Source organism: Aquarana catesbeiana, linkage group LG10 (assembly GCF_042186555.1).
Source record: "Aquarana catesbeiana isolate 2022-GZ linkage group LG10, ASM4218655v1, whole genome shotgun sequence".
NCBI lineage: Eukaryota > Metazoa > Chordata > Amphibia > Anura > Ranidae > Aquarana > Aquarana catesbeiana.
Genome location: NC_133333.1, coordinates 180,260,018 through 180,276,402, shown reverse-complemented (window position 1 = coordinate 180,276,402; position 16,385 = coordinate 180,260,018). Strand labels below are relative to the sequence as shown.

The window sequence follows — 16,385 nt, the reverse complement described above, 5'->3', positions numbered from 1 at the left end:
GTGTCAATTAAAAATACACACTAGACAGGTTCTTAAAGTAATTTATTAGACAGCTCCAAGGGTCTTCTTCCGACTTCGGGAGTCTTCTTCCGACTTCGCCGCGCTCTCCGGCCTCTTCTCCCGTTGTCCGGTTCTTCTCCCGGTGTTCGACCTCTTCTCCCGGTGTCTGGTTCTTCTGCCGGGTCCTCCGCTATCTTCTGCCGCTCTTTTGCTAGCGGTGGCCCGGACTTCTGCGTCATCTTCTTCCCTCTTCTCTTCTTCCGATGTTGACACAACGCTCGCTCCCGCTGTGATGGTGTGTGAGTGGTGCGCAATGATGACTTATATAGGCGGTGACCCCGCCCCCTTTATAACGTCACAGTCCCTGGGCATGCTGGAACTGTGACATCATAAGGGGGCGTGGTCAACATCACCCGGTGATAGGTTGGACTTGATGGACTTGTGTCTTTTTTCAACCTCGCCTACTATGTAACTATGTAAAAGTCCATCGGAAAGTCAGTCGGACCAGTCCGGTCGAAAAGTCCGACCGTGTGTATGTTGCATTACTCAGCCTAGGTTCACACAGATGCGATGCGGGAACAGAATCGATTATATCTCCCCCGCAGGCAGTTCACACTGCCCTCTGCGAACAGCTGCGGGTGTCAATACGTTGTTAATGACACCCCCAGATCAGTTCTGATCGCAGTACGAACTGTGAACTCGCACAGGAATCGGATCGCATAGGTTAGAACACCCATGCAATCCGATTCTAGTGCAGGGCAAAAAAGTCCCTGCACTATTTTCGTGTGAATCCAATGCGAGTTCAGCCATACAACTGTATGGCTGAACTCGCATTGCATAGACATTGCATGCGATCGGCACCGCAGTGCGGGTGCGAATTACATGTGATGTCTTTGTTCGCACTAATGTGAACCTGGGCTTATAGTCAGCTTATGTGTCCCAAGAAGTGGTTTGTTAATTGTAGTGTTTTGTTTGGCCTTCTTTAGAATTCCAGTAAAGACTACACTGGCATCTGATATCTCCTTTCTGTTTGCAGAGCTTATCCATAAGGTTTCAACAAGCTGAGATATTTCTATAGAGAATTGCTGCAGGATAGTGAGAGTGCTTGGAATATCTAAACTCTCACTGCCAGGAAAAGATTTTCTGTGTGATCCTTGCACAACAATTTTCTTGTGTAATCGTTAACATTTAACAGGGGAGGGATCATTGACCTACTAGTTTTGTAGGTTCACTGCTGCTTGCTCATTGCACCAGCCTTGTGCACAAACAGAGCTCTGCAGGGGGAACCCGGTCAGCCCTTTGCAAAAAGGTAGGTGTGCATGCTGCTTTGTATTGCTGAGGATTTAAAGAACCCCATTCAGGTTAAATGATGAACACCAAATGTGTCCTTAATTTTCTGTCAGTGTCACGTTACATGCACTTCTGTGAGGTCCAGCAGGTGTTTACACAGCACACAGAAATCAGGCATGGTTCAGGCATATTTGGTGGCAACAATAATACTTCTAGAACAATAATTGCAGAAACCGAAATTGGTGTACACAGATGAAACTGGAGATTGGCTAGATGGCAAAAAAAGTTAAATGAATCTGCTTCTTGGCTTTTCATACCATCACCCTGTTTTCTCAGAGGGAAGGACCCATCAGCAGGTAAGAGAGCGGCCAATGCTGACAAGAGATATGGGGCTTCTGTGGAGAGCAACAAGAATAGGGTAACGGTACTCTACTCTTTGTTGTTGCTCTCCACAGAGTAGCGTAACAATATGCGAAGCCAAGAAGTGGTTCAAGGACTCTTACATGGGTGCTATAAATCAAAACTGTGTGTCTGAGAATATTCAAATTTTTTCAGGTCATGGTATAGCTAGTAGTAGTTTGCCACATATACCTGGACTTGTTCTAATACTGCCTTCCTCAACCTTTCCAACACAGTGGAACCCTTGAAATAACTTTCCGGTGTTCTGACGAGAACTGTCCTCCTATCAGATAGTGTCCGCCCCGTACTGCGCAGGCGCAGCGCCTGAGCAGTACGGAGGAGAAGGAGATGCCGAAAGTGTCCGAAGTTGTTCAGCTGACCATCAGCTGTACACGGCGCTTGGGCACTTATTAGTGATGGCTGTGTAAGAGGGCCCCTCGCGGGCTCGCTTCGCTCGCCACGCTTCGGGCACAGCCTCGCTGCGCTCGGCATCTATTTATTCTTACTCTATGTCCACTTGGATAGTAGGGAATGAACCTGGACACAGGGTAAGAATAAAAGCGCAGGCGCCGTGTACAGCTGACGATCAGCTGTTGAACTTCGGAGACTTTCGGCTCTCGTTTGTCCTCTGTACTGTGCCTGCGCAGTACAGGGCGGACACTATCGGATGGGGGACAGTATTCGACAAGACACCAGTCTTAGGGAACCCCTATTAAAGCTACCCAGGCGCCTCTAACACTAAAGCTGCGTACACATGGTCGGATTTTCCGGCGGGAAATGTCCGATGTGAGCTTGTTGTCGGAAAGTACGACCGTGTGTATGCTCCATCGAACATTTGCTGTCGAAATTTCCGTCAAGAAACGTTTGATAGCAGATTCTCAAATTTTCCGGCAACAAAACTTGTCGGAAAGTCCGATCGTGTGTACACAAGTCCATTGCATAAAAATTCACGCATGCTCTGAATCAAACAGAAGGAGCAGCACTGGCTATTGAACTTCCTCTTTCTCGGCTTGTCGTATGCGTTGTACGTCACCGCGTTCTCACGTTCGGAATTTTTGGCCAACATTTGTGTGACTGTGTGTATGCAAGACAAGTTTGACCCAACATCCTTAGGAAAAAAATTCACGGTTTTGTTGTCGGAAAATCCGATCGCGTGTATGCGGCAAAAGAACCGAGCGATCAAACACTGCCAGTCGCTCGGTTCTCACAGCTCTGCCCCCCCGCGCTATGCTGAGCGCTTTGCTGTGAAGGGGTCAGGAGCGACCGGCATCGGCTCTCGGTGACTTGCTGAGAGGCTGAGTTAGGTGCTGGCCCAGGCATGTGGGTGGATCCCGACTCCATTGTCACGATCTTGTCCGGCACTGTGGCGTCAGTCAACAATGGGCTTCAGCCCACCGTCTGCTGAAAATGGGTCACAGAAGTGCAGAATGAACTGCACTCCTGTGATCCACAGGAAAAGTACAGCCAAACAAGCTTTGGCTGTACTTCTTCTTAAGTTCTAATGGCCTGAAAAAAGAACCCAAGAACCAAAGAAATTACCTGGATAAGTTAGTGAGAGTCTTCAACATTACAGGACAAGTCTAGTTGAATGGGACCAACTACTACTAGGTAGACCAACCTGTGTGTGTGTGCTGTCTTTAGGAGTTGGTGATTACCTGGTGTGGTTGGTAGAGATCATTGAACATATGGAGTGGGACTTTACTTGGATTTTATATTTAGTTGGACGTTTCAGCAGCAGTTTTTGTCTGCTATCTGGAGAAGAGGGCCTCACTGTAAAAAGAACTCTGTAGACAACAGATTTATACTACTATTATACTTGTTTACTGTTTTTTTTCCTTTTTATGACCTAAAGTATGTTTAGTAAGATGAACAGTACACCACATTAACACATTGTTACCTGTGAGAATTAATCTTCTGGCTATCTAATTTTAAAACTCACTTTGACTGGCTGCCAGTTGCCACTATGTTTTTTATAGTATCAATGTATTTACTGTGTTTTAAATAAGCCTACATGTGAGTTTATCTCTAACAGAATAATGTCAGTTTAAGTCCTATTTGGAATTTCATTTCGCATCATGTTTTGGTGCATTGTTAATCTGATAGGTGGTCGTGGAGGAAAAGGCAGCTCTTCCCTCCAATTAGTAGCGTACGTCTACTAATCTCTCTTACTCAGGGACTCATCTGCATATGTGCAGCCAGGACTTCAAAGCTTCCTTCCAGGGCAGCAGTGAAGGGGGATGAAGAGTTGTCACACTCTGGCAAGTTAATTGTGCACTATATGTGTTGTTCTCTTTTGTAGGCCTGTGGCACACTTGGGTTCCTGTCACTGGCTTGAGTGCTAAAGATTAAGAACATGCTTGCCTAGTTCACTGTTTTGGTGACCAGATAAGCGAGTTGTCACTTCCTCAATGAAGAAAACTGAGCAGTATGTCACTTTCCAGCGACAAAACAACTCCTTCATCCAGCCAGCAAAGGAGAAATGTGTGGAAATGGGTTGCTAGCAACAAAAGCACCAGTGACCCATGGCTCGAATTGTGGTCACAAATGGCCCAGTCTTATCTTCACTACAATATTTGGGCAAGGATTGGCCTTTTTTTTAATGTTCCCCTAGAAAGCAATAACACAGGATTATGACTGTCATAATCCATTAGTGCTCAGAAATTTTCCTAGTTGTTAGAAAATCTGTGTGACCTTGCTAGGCTAGGACAGCCCCCTAGCCATCCTTTTTTTTTTTTTTTTCATTACATCCTCCAGGTTTTTTTTTTTTTTTTTTTTGCTGCCTCTGTCCCCATTGGAGATTTCAGATTGCTTCCTGCTATGATGACTAGGGCAGAGGCAGTAATGGGAGATCTGTCCGATGAGAATAGAGATCACAACAAAAACAATTTTTTAGTATGGTGGGGCCTTTTGTTGCTGTGTCCTCCTGTCTCTGGTGCACTTATTCCCCTGATTTCTTGTCCTAGAGTCCATAGTTACAGACAGCAATAAGACCTAAAGAGGTTTGAAAACTTCCACACACTACCCAAAATGAAAAAAGCTTTTCAAAAAACGTAAAAAAAACTTGAAAAATGTAAACACTGCACACACTGTGCCAGTACATCAGACTACAGACAGAGGGGGGTTATTTACTAAAACTACATGGTGCAAAATCTGGTGCAGCTCTTCATAGAAACCAATCAGCTTCCAGGTTTTATTGCTGAAGTTAGGCCCCTTTCACATGGGGCGGACCCGTCCAAGCGGAATCCGCCTGCTCAGCAGGGGATCTCTCCGCTGATCCCCGCTGAGCAGGCAGATGACAGTTCTGTGTCCGCTCCGCTATGCAGAGCGGACACAGACCGCTCTCCTTTATGGGACGGTTGGATGGAAACGGATTGCATGTCCGTTTCCGTCCGATTGTCATCCGATCCGCTGGACGGATGGCGAACGTATTGCCATACTTCTATTTTCAGCAGATTTTGTCAGATCGGATGCCTGGCAGGTGTCAGCCGACACATGTTCGGTAACATCTGCCGCCTCATAGAGGACATTGGGTGGTCTGGTCAGTTTTTCAGGCGGACCCGATTGGTCCGATCTTTTGAAAGGGGCCTTTTTGAAGTTGATTACCACTAGGGATGAGCTTCGAGTTCGAGTCGAACTCATGTTCGACTCGAACATTGGCTGTTCGCAAGTTCACCGAACAGCGAACAATTTGGGGTGTTCGCGGCAAATTCGAATGCCGCGGAACACCCTTTAAAAGTCTATGGGAGAAATCAAAAGTGCTAATTTTAAAGGCTAATATGCAAGTGATTGTCATAAAAAGTGTTTGGGGACCTGGGTCCTGCCCCAGGGGACATGGATCAATGCAAAAAAAAGTTTTAAAAACGGCTGTTTTTTCAGGAGCAGTGATTTTAATAATGCTTAAAGTCAATCAATAAAAGTGTAATATCCCTTTAAATTTCGTACCTGGGGGGTGTCTATAGTGTGCCTGTAAAGGGGCGCATGTTTCCTGTGTTTAGAACAGTCTGACAGCAAAATGACATTTTGAAAGAAAAAACCTCATTTAAAACTACCCGCGGCTATTGCATTGCCGACAATACACATAGAAGTTCATTGATAAATACGGCATGGGAATTCCCCAAAGGGGAACCCCGAACCAAAATTAAAAAAAAAAAATGACGTGGGGGTCCCCCTAAATTCCATACCAGGCCCTTCAGGTCTGGTATGGATATTAAGGGGAACCCCGCGCCAAAAAAAAAAAAAAAAACAGCGTGGGGTCCCCCCAAAAATCCATACCAGACCCTTATCCGAGCACGCAACCTGGCAGGCCACAGGAAAAGAGGGGGGGACGAGAGTGCGGCCCCCCCTCCCTCCTGAACCGTACCAGGCCACATGCCCTCAACATTGGGAGGGTGCTTTGGGGTAGCCCCCCAAAACACCTTGTCCCCATGTTGATGAGGACAAGGGCCTCATCCCCACAACCCTGGCCGGTGGTTGTGGGGGTCTGCGGGCGGGGGGCTTATCGGAATCTGGAAGCCCCCTTTAACAAGGTGACCCCCAGATCCCGCCCCCCCCCCCCTGTGTGAAATGGTAAGGGGGTACATAAGTACCCCTACCATTTCACGAAAAAAGTGTCAAAAATGTTAAAAATGACAAGAGACAGTTTTTGACAATTCCTTTATTTAAATTCTTCTTCTATCTTCCTTCATCTTCTGGCTCTTCTGGCTCTTCTGGTTCTTCCTCCGGCGTTCTCGTCCAGCATCTCCTCCGCGGCGTCTTCTATCTTCTTCTCCTCGGGCCGCTCCGCACCCATGGCATGGGGGGGAGGCTCCCGCTCTTCTCTTCTTCTTTTCTTCTCTTCTTCTCTTCTTCATTTTCTTCTCCGGGCCGCTCCGCAATCCATGCTGGCATGGAGGGAGGCTCCCGCTGTGTGACGGCGCTCCTCGTCTGACAGTTCTTAAATAACGGGGGGGGGGCGGGGTCACCGGGTGGCCCCGCCCCCCCCCCCCCGTTATTTAAGAACTGTCAGACGAGGAGCGCCGTCACACAGCGGGAGCCTCCCTCCATGCCAGCATGGATTGCGGAGCGGCCCGGAGAAGAAGAGAAGAAGAGAAGAAGAGAAGAGCGGGAGCCTCCCCCCATGCCATGGGTGCGGAGCGGCCCGAGGAGAAGAAGACAGAAGACGCCGCGGAGGAGATGCTGGACGAGAACGCCGGAGGAAGAACCAGAAGAACCAGAAGAGCCAGAAGAACCAGAAGATGAAGGAAGATAGAAGAAAGAAGAAGCATTTAAATAAAGGAATTGTCAAAAACTGTCTCTTGTCATTTTTAACATTTTTGACACTTTTTTCGTGAAATGGTAGGGGTACTTATGTACCCCCTTACCATTTCACACAGGGGGGGGGGCCGGGATCTGGGGGTCACCTTGTTAAAGGGGGCTTCCAGATTCCGATAAGCCCCCCGCCCGCAGACCCCCACAACCACCGGCCAGGGTTGTGGGGATGAGGCCCTTGTCCTCATCAACATGGGGAGAAGGTGTTTTGGGGGGCTACCCCAAAGCACCCTCCCAATGTTGAGGGCATGTGGCCTGGTACGGTTCAGGAGGGAGGGGGGGCCGCACTCTCGTCCCCCCCTCTTTTCCTGCGGCCTGCCAGGTTGCGTGCTCGGATAAGGGTCTGGTATGGATTTTTGGGGGGACCCCACGCCGTTTTTTTTTTTTTTTTTTGGCGCGGGGTTCCCCTTAAAATCCATACCAGACCTGAAGGGTCTGGTATGGAATTTAGGGGGAACCCCACGTCATTTTTTTTTTTTTATTTTGGCCGGGGTTCCCCTTAATATCCATACCAGACCTGAAGGGCCTGGTATGGAATTTAGGAGGACTCCCACGTCATTTTTTTTTTTTAATTTTGGTTCGGGGTTCCCCTTTGGGGAATTCCCATGCCGTTTTTATCAATGAACTTCTATGTGTATTGTCGGCAATGCAATAGCCGCGGGTAGTTTTAAATGAGTTTTTTCCTTCAAAATGTCATTTTGCTGTCAGACTGTTCTAAACACAGGAAACATGCGCCCCTTTACAGGCATACTATAGACACCCCCAGGTACGAAATTTAAAGGGATATTACACTTTTATTGTTTGACTTTAAGCATTATTAAAATCACTGCTCCTGAAAAAAACGGCCGTTTTTAAAACTTTTTTTTGCATTGATCCATGTCCCCTGGGGCAGGACCCAGGTCCCCAAACACTTTTTATGACAATAACTTGCATATAAGCCTTTAAAATTAGCACTTTTGATTATTCATGTTCGTGTCCCATAGACTTTAACGGTGTTCGCATGTTCGAACAAACTTTTTTCCTGTTCGCATGTTCTGGTGCGAACCGAACAGGGGGGTGTTCGGCTCATCCCTAATTACCACCATATTCTGAGTGCTCCAGTTTTAGTAAATCTCACCCACAGTCTCTTCCATGGGTCAGAAGCATCTTCCTACCTATAGCCAACTTCAGCAAGAAGCTGAATGGTGCCTTATATTTTATAATGCCCTGTGAATTTTTTAGCACAATATTTGTAATGGCAAACTTTTTAACAACATTTTCTTTTTCCAGCCTGAAAGTTCCAGCCATGATGCAGTGGAGGACTCTGTGTTGCATACTCCTGGTTGGCGCAGTTGCTGTCACCTGCAAAGAAAAAGGACACATATCGGTTATTCTTCTTGGTGCTACTGGTGACTTGGCTAAAAAATACCTATGGCAGGGACTCTTCCAGCTCTATCTGAATGAAGTCCCAAGGGGCCACACCTTCAGTTTTCACGGAGCTGCGCTGACACCTCCAGAAAAAGCAGAGGCGATAATGTTCAATTCACTCAAGTCTCTGAGCTGTCCAGCCAATGTTGAGGCTGACAGGTGTGCACTTTTGAAGGACCAGTTTCTGAGGCTCACTCGTTACAGGCAATTGAAGACGGCTGAGAACTATACAGCATTGCACCAGGACATCCTTATTTCACTAGCTGAAGAAAACCTTCATGAAGCTGGGAGGCTTTTCTATTTGTCAGTCCCTCCATTTGCTTATGCCAATATTGCTCAGAACATCAATGCCAGCTGCCGTCCTCCCCCTGGAGCATGGCTACGTGTGGTGTTGGAGAAGCCCTTTGGGCATGACTATGAGTCTGCTAAGCAGCTGGCCAGTGTTATGCAAACCTTTTTCCAAGAAGAAGAGATCTATCGGGTAGATCATTATCTAGGAAAACAGGTAAGACTAACCATTTTATAACCAGAGGTGGGTATAGCCTAATTACCCAAAACAAATTTAGCATTGTTGGTATGCATGTTACAGCTGTCAGAGTGAATTTTCTCTGTGCAATCACTGCACAGGCAAAGTGAAAGCTACAAATAGCAGGTTTGTTTATAAACCAACTTCACACGATTACCATGATTGGATGTCTAAAAAGAGAGTAGGAGAGAGACACTGCTCCCTCAAAGACAATGAGATTTGAATTGGAGGTATAAATGCCTGTTACCAAGGTGAGCACATATACACCAGAGTATGGTTTGAGAAAATGTTAAATTTATTTATTACATAGCAGATAAAAAATCATCACATAGTCATAAAGCATTTAGACCATGAATTGATACTTAATACATGAAACAAGATGCTTGGATATGCAGAGGGGCTGACATGTTTCGCAGATTCCTGCTTCTTCAAGGCACTGCATGCATCTATGGTTTCATCTAGGTTACATAGAACATATCATTAATATAATACCAATTAATCAATTTTCTGCCGGTGGGGGGGGGGACCGGGGAGCCTTTCCAGCTGGCAGAACACGACTACTGCTAGCAGCTATAGCCGCTGGCAGTGATCGCATGCCAAAAATTCGATGGCTCGACTTGGGTACAATCAGCCTGCCCAAACAAGGATCGAAATTTGGCCAGTTCCTACTGAACCAGCCGAATTTTGTTCCATGCATGGACAGATTAATACCACTGCTCCAGCTTCTTCAAAGTATAAGCACACAAGCTTTAAGAAAAAAAAGTCCATATGTTTTTCAAGAAAAATTTTGAAAAAAAAAATTATATATATATATTTGCATGACTAACTGGTATTCTATGTCTGTGAATCAGCTAAGCACACCTGCAGATTAAAGTTATCAGGCATGGTTTCCCTGTGCAGGAAAATGGAGCAGCCTGCAGCTGTATGCATTCTTATTTCTAAAGCAGAGACATAGGTCTCCAATCAACGATTAGTAACCAATTATCATGGTTCACAACTAAGTGATGGGCATGACATCCAATCATGTATATAGATATGTTGTTGGACAGTTTCCAGAAACAGACAAGTATCTCCAAATCCTTAGTAATGGATAAAAAGGGAAAGCGTAGGAGAGAGACACTTCTCCCTCAAAAATTCCCCAACCTGCAGACACGCCCGGCTGCTTGGGCATTCCTCCAACAGACCAGAAAGCAAATTGAAAACTTTTTGTTCCCACGATACATTGAGGACAACCTATTGCAAGCTCAACATGGGGCACTAATGAACATCATTCAAAACAATCAAATCATAGTTAAACCATCTGACAAGGGTGGGAATGTGGTGGTGAAGGACAGAGATAAATACACTGAAATGTGCGAAAAAATTCTTACTAATCGGGAATGGGATCAGCTAATCCCTATTGACAAACTTGTGGAAGCTAGGACTCAGTATAAATCCATCATCACCCAGGCATACCAGCAGGCCCTTATTGACAAGGACCTGCTGGAATACCTAGAAATAAAATGGCCGATAATGCCAACTTTCTACTCTATCCCAAAAGTTCACAAAAATATTGAGAACCTCCCAGGGCGCCCAATAGTATCGGGGATTGGGTGTCACACAGAGACTGCTAGTAAATACGTAGACAGTCAGCTACGTCCCCATGTAATGTGTTTACCCTCATATCTAAAGGACACGCTAGAACTACTTAAGGTCATCGAGGGACTTACTGTACCTTCAGGGACTATCTTGGCAGCAATAGATATTGAGGCCCTGTACTTCAGTATTCCTCACAAGAAGGGCATAGAGGTTATTTCTGGCTTTATGAGAGAGCAAGATAGAAAAAATTGGAAACTTTGCCACTTCGTCACTACATTGTTGGAACATATTTTAACCACCAATATCTTCCTCTTTAATGGCTCCACCTACCTCCAAGTGCAGGGGGTTGCAATGGGGACATCTTGTGCCCAATCGTATGCCAACCTGTACCTGGGGGGATGGGAGAGAGCCTTTATTTTCAGATGACAACGCCTCAAAATACCTCCGCCACATTTCTTTGTGGCAGAGGTATATCGATGATGTTTTGCTCATCTGGACGGGTTCAGCTGTCGAACTCTCCGAGTTCATGACATTTATATCTCATAATCAATTTAATCTTAAATTTAGAATTCACTCTGATACAGTGAGTATCCCATTCCTTGATCTATGCCTTTTCCTCAACAATGATGGAACAATATATAGTAATCCTATATAGGAAAGAAACAGCCGGAAATACAATCCTGCACTACTCTAGTGCCCACCCTCATTCCCTGGTACAGAGCATTCCATTCGGCCAGTAGCTCAAACTGCGCCAAAACTGTGCCAGGGAGGAGGACTTTGACCATGAGGCTAAGGCCCTTTTTGAACAATTGATCATTAGGGGCTATAGTAAAAAAGTCCTTTAAAAAAGCCTATCAAAGGGCCAAGTCATTGATTTTCAAATCTAAGATCCGAGAGACCAATCCCACGACAAAATTTATAACCATTTTCAGTGCGCATCAGGACTTGTTCTGTAGACTGGTAGCTAATAATTGGCATTTTTTATCTGAAGATCCAGTCATTTTGAGATATGTAGCAGACAGACCACAAATTATATATAGAAGATCTTGATCAATCAGGGACAACCTGGTACACAGTCACTTTCCAACTGCCGCTCCCTTTCTTGGAGCGACAGGTGGAAAGGGGACATACAAATGTGGCCACTGCGACCAATGCCCATGGATTAAAGAGGGTGTGGGATGTCTGTTACCAAGAGGCGGATACCATAAATCCAAAATGTATGCGGACTGCCACACTATTGGTAGAGTCTACTTAGCGACATGCTCATGCGGCGCATTTTATATTGGGAAGACGAAACACCCATTTGCCAAGGGTATACAGGACCATCTCTATTATTTAGACTCTGCGCTCTTATACACCCCAATATGTAAACATGTGGGACTAAACCATAGTTATGACCCAGCATTTATTTCTTTCTTTGCATTAGAGGTCATCCCTGAACCTGAAAGGGGAGGAGACTTCGACAAGAAGATCCTCCAGAAAGAAGCCAGGTGGATCTTTAATCAACCCCACCGGGGTTAAATACATCATTATCATTCAAATCCTTTCTTTAATTACCATCTCTATACTCTTCCCCTAATAATAATATCTCCATAGAATATTCCCAATACTATACAATACCTACAATTTCCACATAATAATGTAAAATGTCTCTATACAATCATGTACTTATTCAACTTAAATGTAATGTTTACTAAATATATTTGGTATTGGGTAATTTTCTTTTGGATTATTATTATTTTGATATGTAGAATTTAAAATATGCTTCTTTTTTTTTTATTTTTTTTTTTATTTGAATCATTATTTCAAGTGACTCTCTGAATACTAGACAAGAAGAAGGGCACGCCTGTATATGTGTGTCTTCTCCATGTTATAAGTTGTTTTATGTTCGTATATTTACATTTTAGCAATTGCCTATATATGTGATTTCTTTATGCTAAAGCATGTGAATATATTGATTGGATGATTGCGGCATTGAGTGCCCTTTTGACATTGGTTTACGAGTGAGGCTATTTGGACGCCTCTGACAGAGGGGAGGTACTCATTCTCCCTCCCCACTCCCCTTGCGCATCATTCTTGGCATGTGAGACAGCGCACCTGCACACCGATTGTCAGGTCTTCGGCCCTGGTGCACACGCATGCCTCCAGGGGTGCCCTCACCGGAAGTGATGTCAGGGGTCAAGTCTGACCCATCACTTCCGGTGGGATCGTGGATATTTAAAATGGCGGTGATGGCTGATATGCCGACACACGCATCTTATCGTCATCTATCATGGTGCATTAATAGGCACCTGTGCATCGATCGGGATTTTGAAGCGTTATGTATTTTAAACCTTATATTTGACACAGGTAAGGATTATTAATCTTGGTGGGACTTTAGTTGTAGGAGCTATACAATATGGGCCCCTCCCTATATGAACTACTTTTTGAGACATGCTATAATAGTTTTAGCGTGACTCCGGGTTTACATTTGCTTTACATACATTTATCATGTTAATAGCTGCAGGCAATGACCGGTCTAATTAATCTATATTCGGGCCTGAATACCTGTATTATCTAATCTATTTATCTCAGTAAAGATTAACCTAAGAATTTATTGTAAACCTTAAACTGTAGCATTAGGTGTACAACTTTATATTTGGACTGTCTGTCCACTCAAATAAATGAAAAACAAAATAAACATGTCTACTAATATAAATACATACACACTAAAATGTATGTTGCACATACAGGATTCTATGTCATCATGGTATGATGGCATAATTTAATATAGTATAGGTATCTAGATGGTCATGTTTACAAAGTTAATATCCCTGGTCAGTATCTATGCAGGGTACATCTATATCGAGCCATATCTAGATTCCCCATCCCCTGATAGAATTTAACGATCTATTAGCTAAATATACAGCATTTATTGTTAGTGTATATATATATATTTTTAAATCCATAGACCATTGTCACTATACAATCCCTGGCAATTAACACGATCCAATATCTTCACTGACCAACCCTAGTGGATCTGGCCTCCACCAGGAAGTTGCTGTGGGCGGTGCTTCTGTGACGGCTGATCCTTGCACAATGAGATGCTACCGGCATCCAAAAAATCTTTTAAAACCACAAGCTAGGTGAGCACGTGCTGTTAATACTGTTATAATTATTCTGTTATGAATTTACTTATCATTGTGTAAAATGTGTCATTGTGTAAAATTGAAAATTGATTAACTTAGATGAAACTATAGATGCATGCGGTGCCTTGAAGAAGCAGGAATCTGCGAAACATGTCGTCCCCTCTGCATATCCAAGCATCTTGTTTCATATATTAAGTATCAATTCATGGTCTAAATGCTTTATGCCTATGTGATGATTTTTTATCTGCTATGTAATAAATACATTTAATATTTTCTTAAACCATACTGTGGTGTATATGTGCTCACCTTCGTAACAGAGGTTTTACCTCCAATTAAAATCCCATTGCCTTTGAGGGAGCAGTGTCTCTCTCCTACGCTTTCTCTTTTTATCCATTACTAGGGAGATACTTTGTTTCTGGAAACTGTCTGGAAAACTGGAAACAACATATCTATATACATGATTGGATGTCATGCCCATCACTTAGTTGTGAACCATGATAATTGGTTACTAATCGTTGATTGGAGACCTATGTCTCTGCTTTAGAAATAAGAATGCGCACAGCTGCAGGCTGCTCCATACCTGATAACTAATCTGCAGGTGTGCTTAGCTGATTCACAGACAGAATACCAGTTAGTCATGCAAACATATATAATTTTTTTTTTTTTTCAAAATTTTTTGGACTTTTTTTTTCTGAAAGCTTGTGTGTTTATACTTTGAAGAAGTGGGAGCAGTGGTATTAATCTGTCCATACATGAATCCAAATTCAGTTGGTTCAGTAGGGACTGGCCAAATTTCGATCCTTGTTTGGGCAGGCTGATTGTACCCAAGTCGAGCCATCAAATTTTTGGCATGCGATCACTGCCAGCGGCTATAGCTGCTAGCAGTAGTCGTGTTCTGCCAGTTGGAAAGGCTCCCCAGTCCCCCCCTACCGGCAGAACATAATAGCGCTGTGGGGGAAATCGAGCAGTTTTCGTTCCTTTTACCCGTGCTGGAAAGAAAGACAATCGAATAGTCTATGGGCTGCCTTAGCCTTGTCTCCAGAATAACTATTATGATAAACCAAAACAATGTAACCCAGCCATTTAACCTTTCCATTGAGAACAATTGACCAAGGATATGCTGCCATCCATTGGGAACGATTTACTAAAACTGTAGAGTGCAATATCTGGTGCAGCTTTGCATAGAAACCAATCCGCTTCCGTGTGGTGCTTTTTTTTTTTTTTGTGTCAAAGCTTAATTGAACAAGCTGTAGTTAAAAGCTGTTTGACTACCATGCACAGCTGCACCAGATTTTGCACTTTCAACGACAGTTGTTGCCTAGTCTTACCAAAATCAGTCATCTTAAAGTGGATGTAAACCCTCACATATACCCAGTGAAGTGAACAGCCTCAGATGATGCAGAGAGATGAAACAAATCTCTCTACATAAGTTTTACATGTATAGCTGCTGTCTTCAGCTTTATATATTCTTTAGAAAGTTCAGATCGTGTTAGATTTTCTTTTTCTGCCCAGCACTGAGTGTGAAGACTGGGCATACAGCCAAGACAGCTTATTGGAGGAAAGGCACACACCCCCACTCCATATAGGCAGAGACTCCCAGAGCTGTTCTGTAAATATTCAAGGATTGACCAAGTCAAAAAAATTAGTGGACTTTGTGGGCACATAATGAGAGAGAGAATCAGTAAAAAAGTATACATTTTATTACAACATAGTTAAAAAAACACATAAAACAACATACAAACAACATCCTGTATGGACACAGTTACCAGTTACCCAATAATGCAGTTATAGAGGACTGGACCTACAGCAACAAAGATTAATTTAATACTGTATCAAGGTAAAAGAAAAATTTCTGATCCAGTGATGCCTCCAAAAACTTGCTTGTTGACGCGTTTCACTAAAATATTAGTTTCCTCAGGACAGATACTAGGTAGGTTCTGGTATATTTAAAAACGAGAGTACGTGTGTAAGTATTCAATTTAGTGTATATCTATAGAAGTATGAACTGTGATTGTTACAACATTTCTCCAGGAGGAGTACATATACACAGAGACTAATTACATATAAACATAAACAAAACCATGTTTATGCTTGCCTGGAAAACTTGTGGCTCAAGGTGTGGGAGAACTTGACCAAACTGACAAGCAACCGAAAAAACAAAATTGCATATATGTGTCTAGAGTGGTGGGTTACACATATATATCATGTGGTCTACAATAGATACCACTAAATAAAACAAAAAACAACAAACATATGCGTTATAGATTAAGGTGCTGCTATAAAAGTCCCCCAATTCTAAGTCTGATTTATATTAGACTTAGCTCTCACCTGGTATATAGTAGTCATGTATAGGTATCATTTAGGTATTATAGATATATAGTGCGAGAGCACTGAAAGCTGAAAATTGGTCTGGGCAGGAAGGGTGTATAAGTGCTCTGTATTGAAGTGGTTAAAGAAAACGGGGATAAGCCTTTGAATGCACAAAGCAGATTTAAGCCATGGTTCACACTGGAGCCTTTTGACATGTCAAATCGGCGGCAATTGCCGTCAATGGCACTGTCCCAATCGGTGCGACGCCGCAGGACTGACATGCGGGAGTGAAGCTGCTCAGTGTGAACCTGGGCTACAACACAACTCCCGAGTCGGTCCACGCATCAGCCCACAAACAGACACCCAGGGTGCAAGGAATATGATAGAGGATCACACATTGGTAATGCTGAAGTTTTTTTCATACTAAGAGACTGCACAGG

The 16,385-nt window shown here is 43.8% G+C and overlaps 1 protein-coding gene across 3 annotated transcripts in view; it reads left to right on the top strand.

Moving 5' to 3' along the window:
* The window catches only part of H6PD (hexose-6-phosphate dehydrogenase/glucose 1-dehydrogenase), a 42,311-nt gene that overhangs the window by 9,803 nt on the left and 16,123 nt on the right, over positions 1-16,385 (top strand). The window contains exons 1-2 of one of the 3 annotated variants that reach the window (XM_073603016.1): positions 1,195-1,309; positions 8,266-8,908. In XM_073603016.1, coding sequence (XP_073459117.1) covers positions 8,282-8,908 — 627 coding nt within the window. In that variant the 5' untranslated portion in view covers positions 1,195-1,309; positions 8,266-8,281. Of the gene's footprint in view, positions 1-1,194; positions 1,310-8,265; positions 8,909-16,385 lie in introns of those variants that run through there. The other 2 variants (XM_073603018.1, XM_073603017.1) reach the window with 2 other exon arrangements.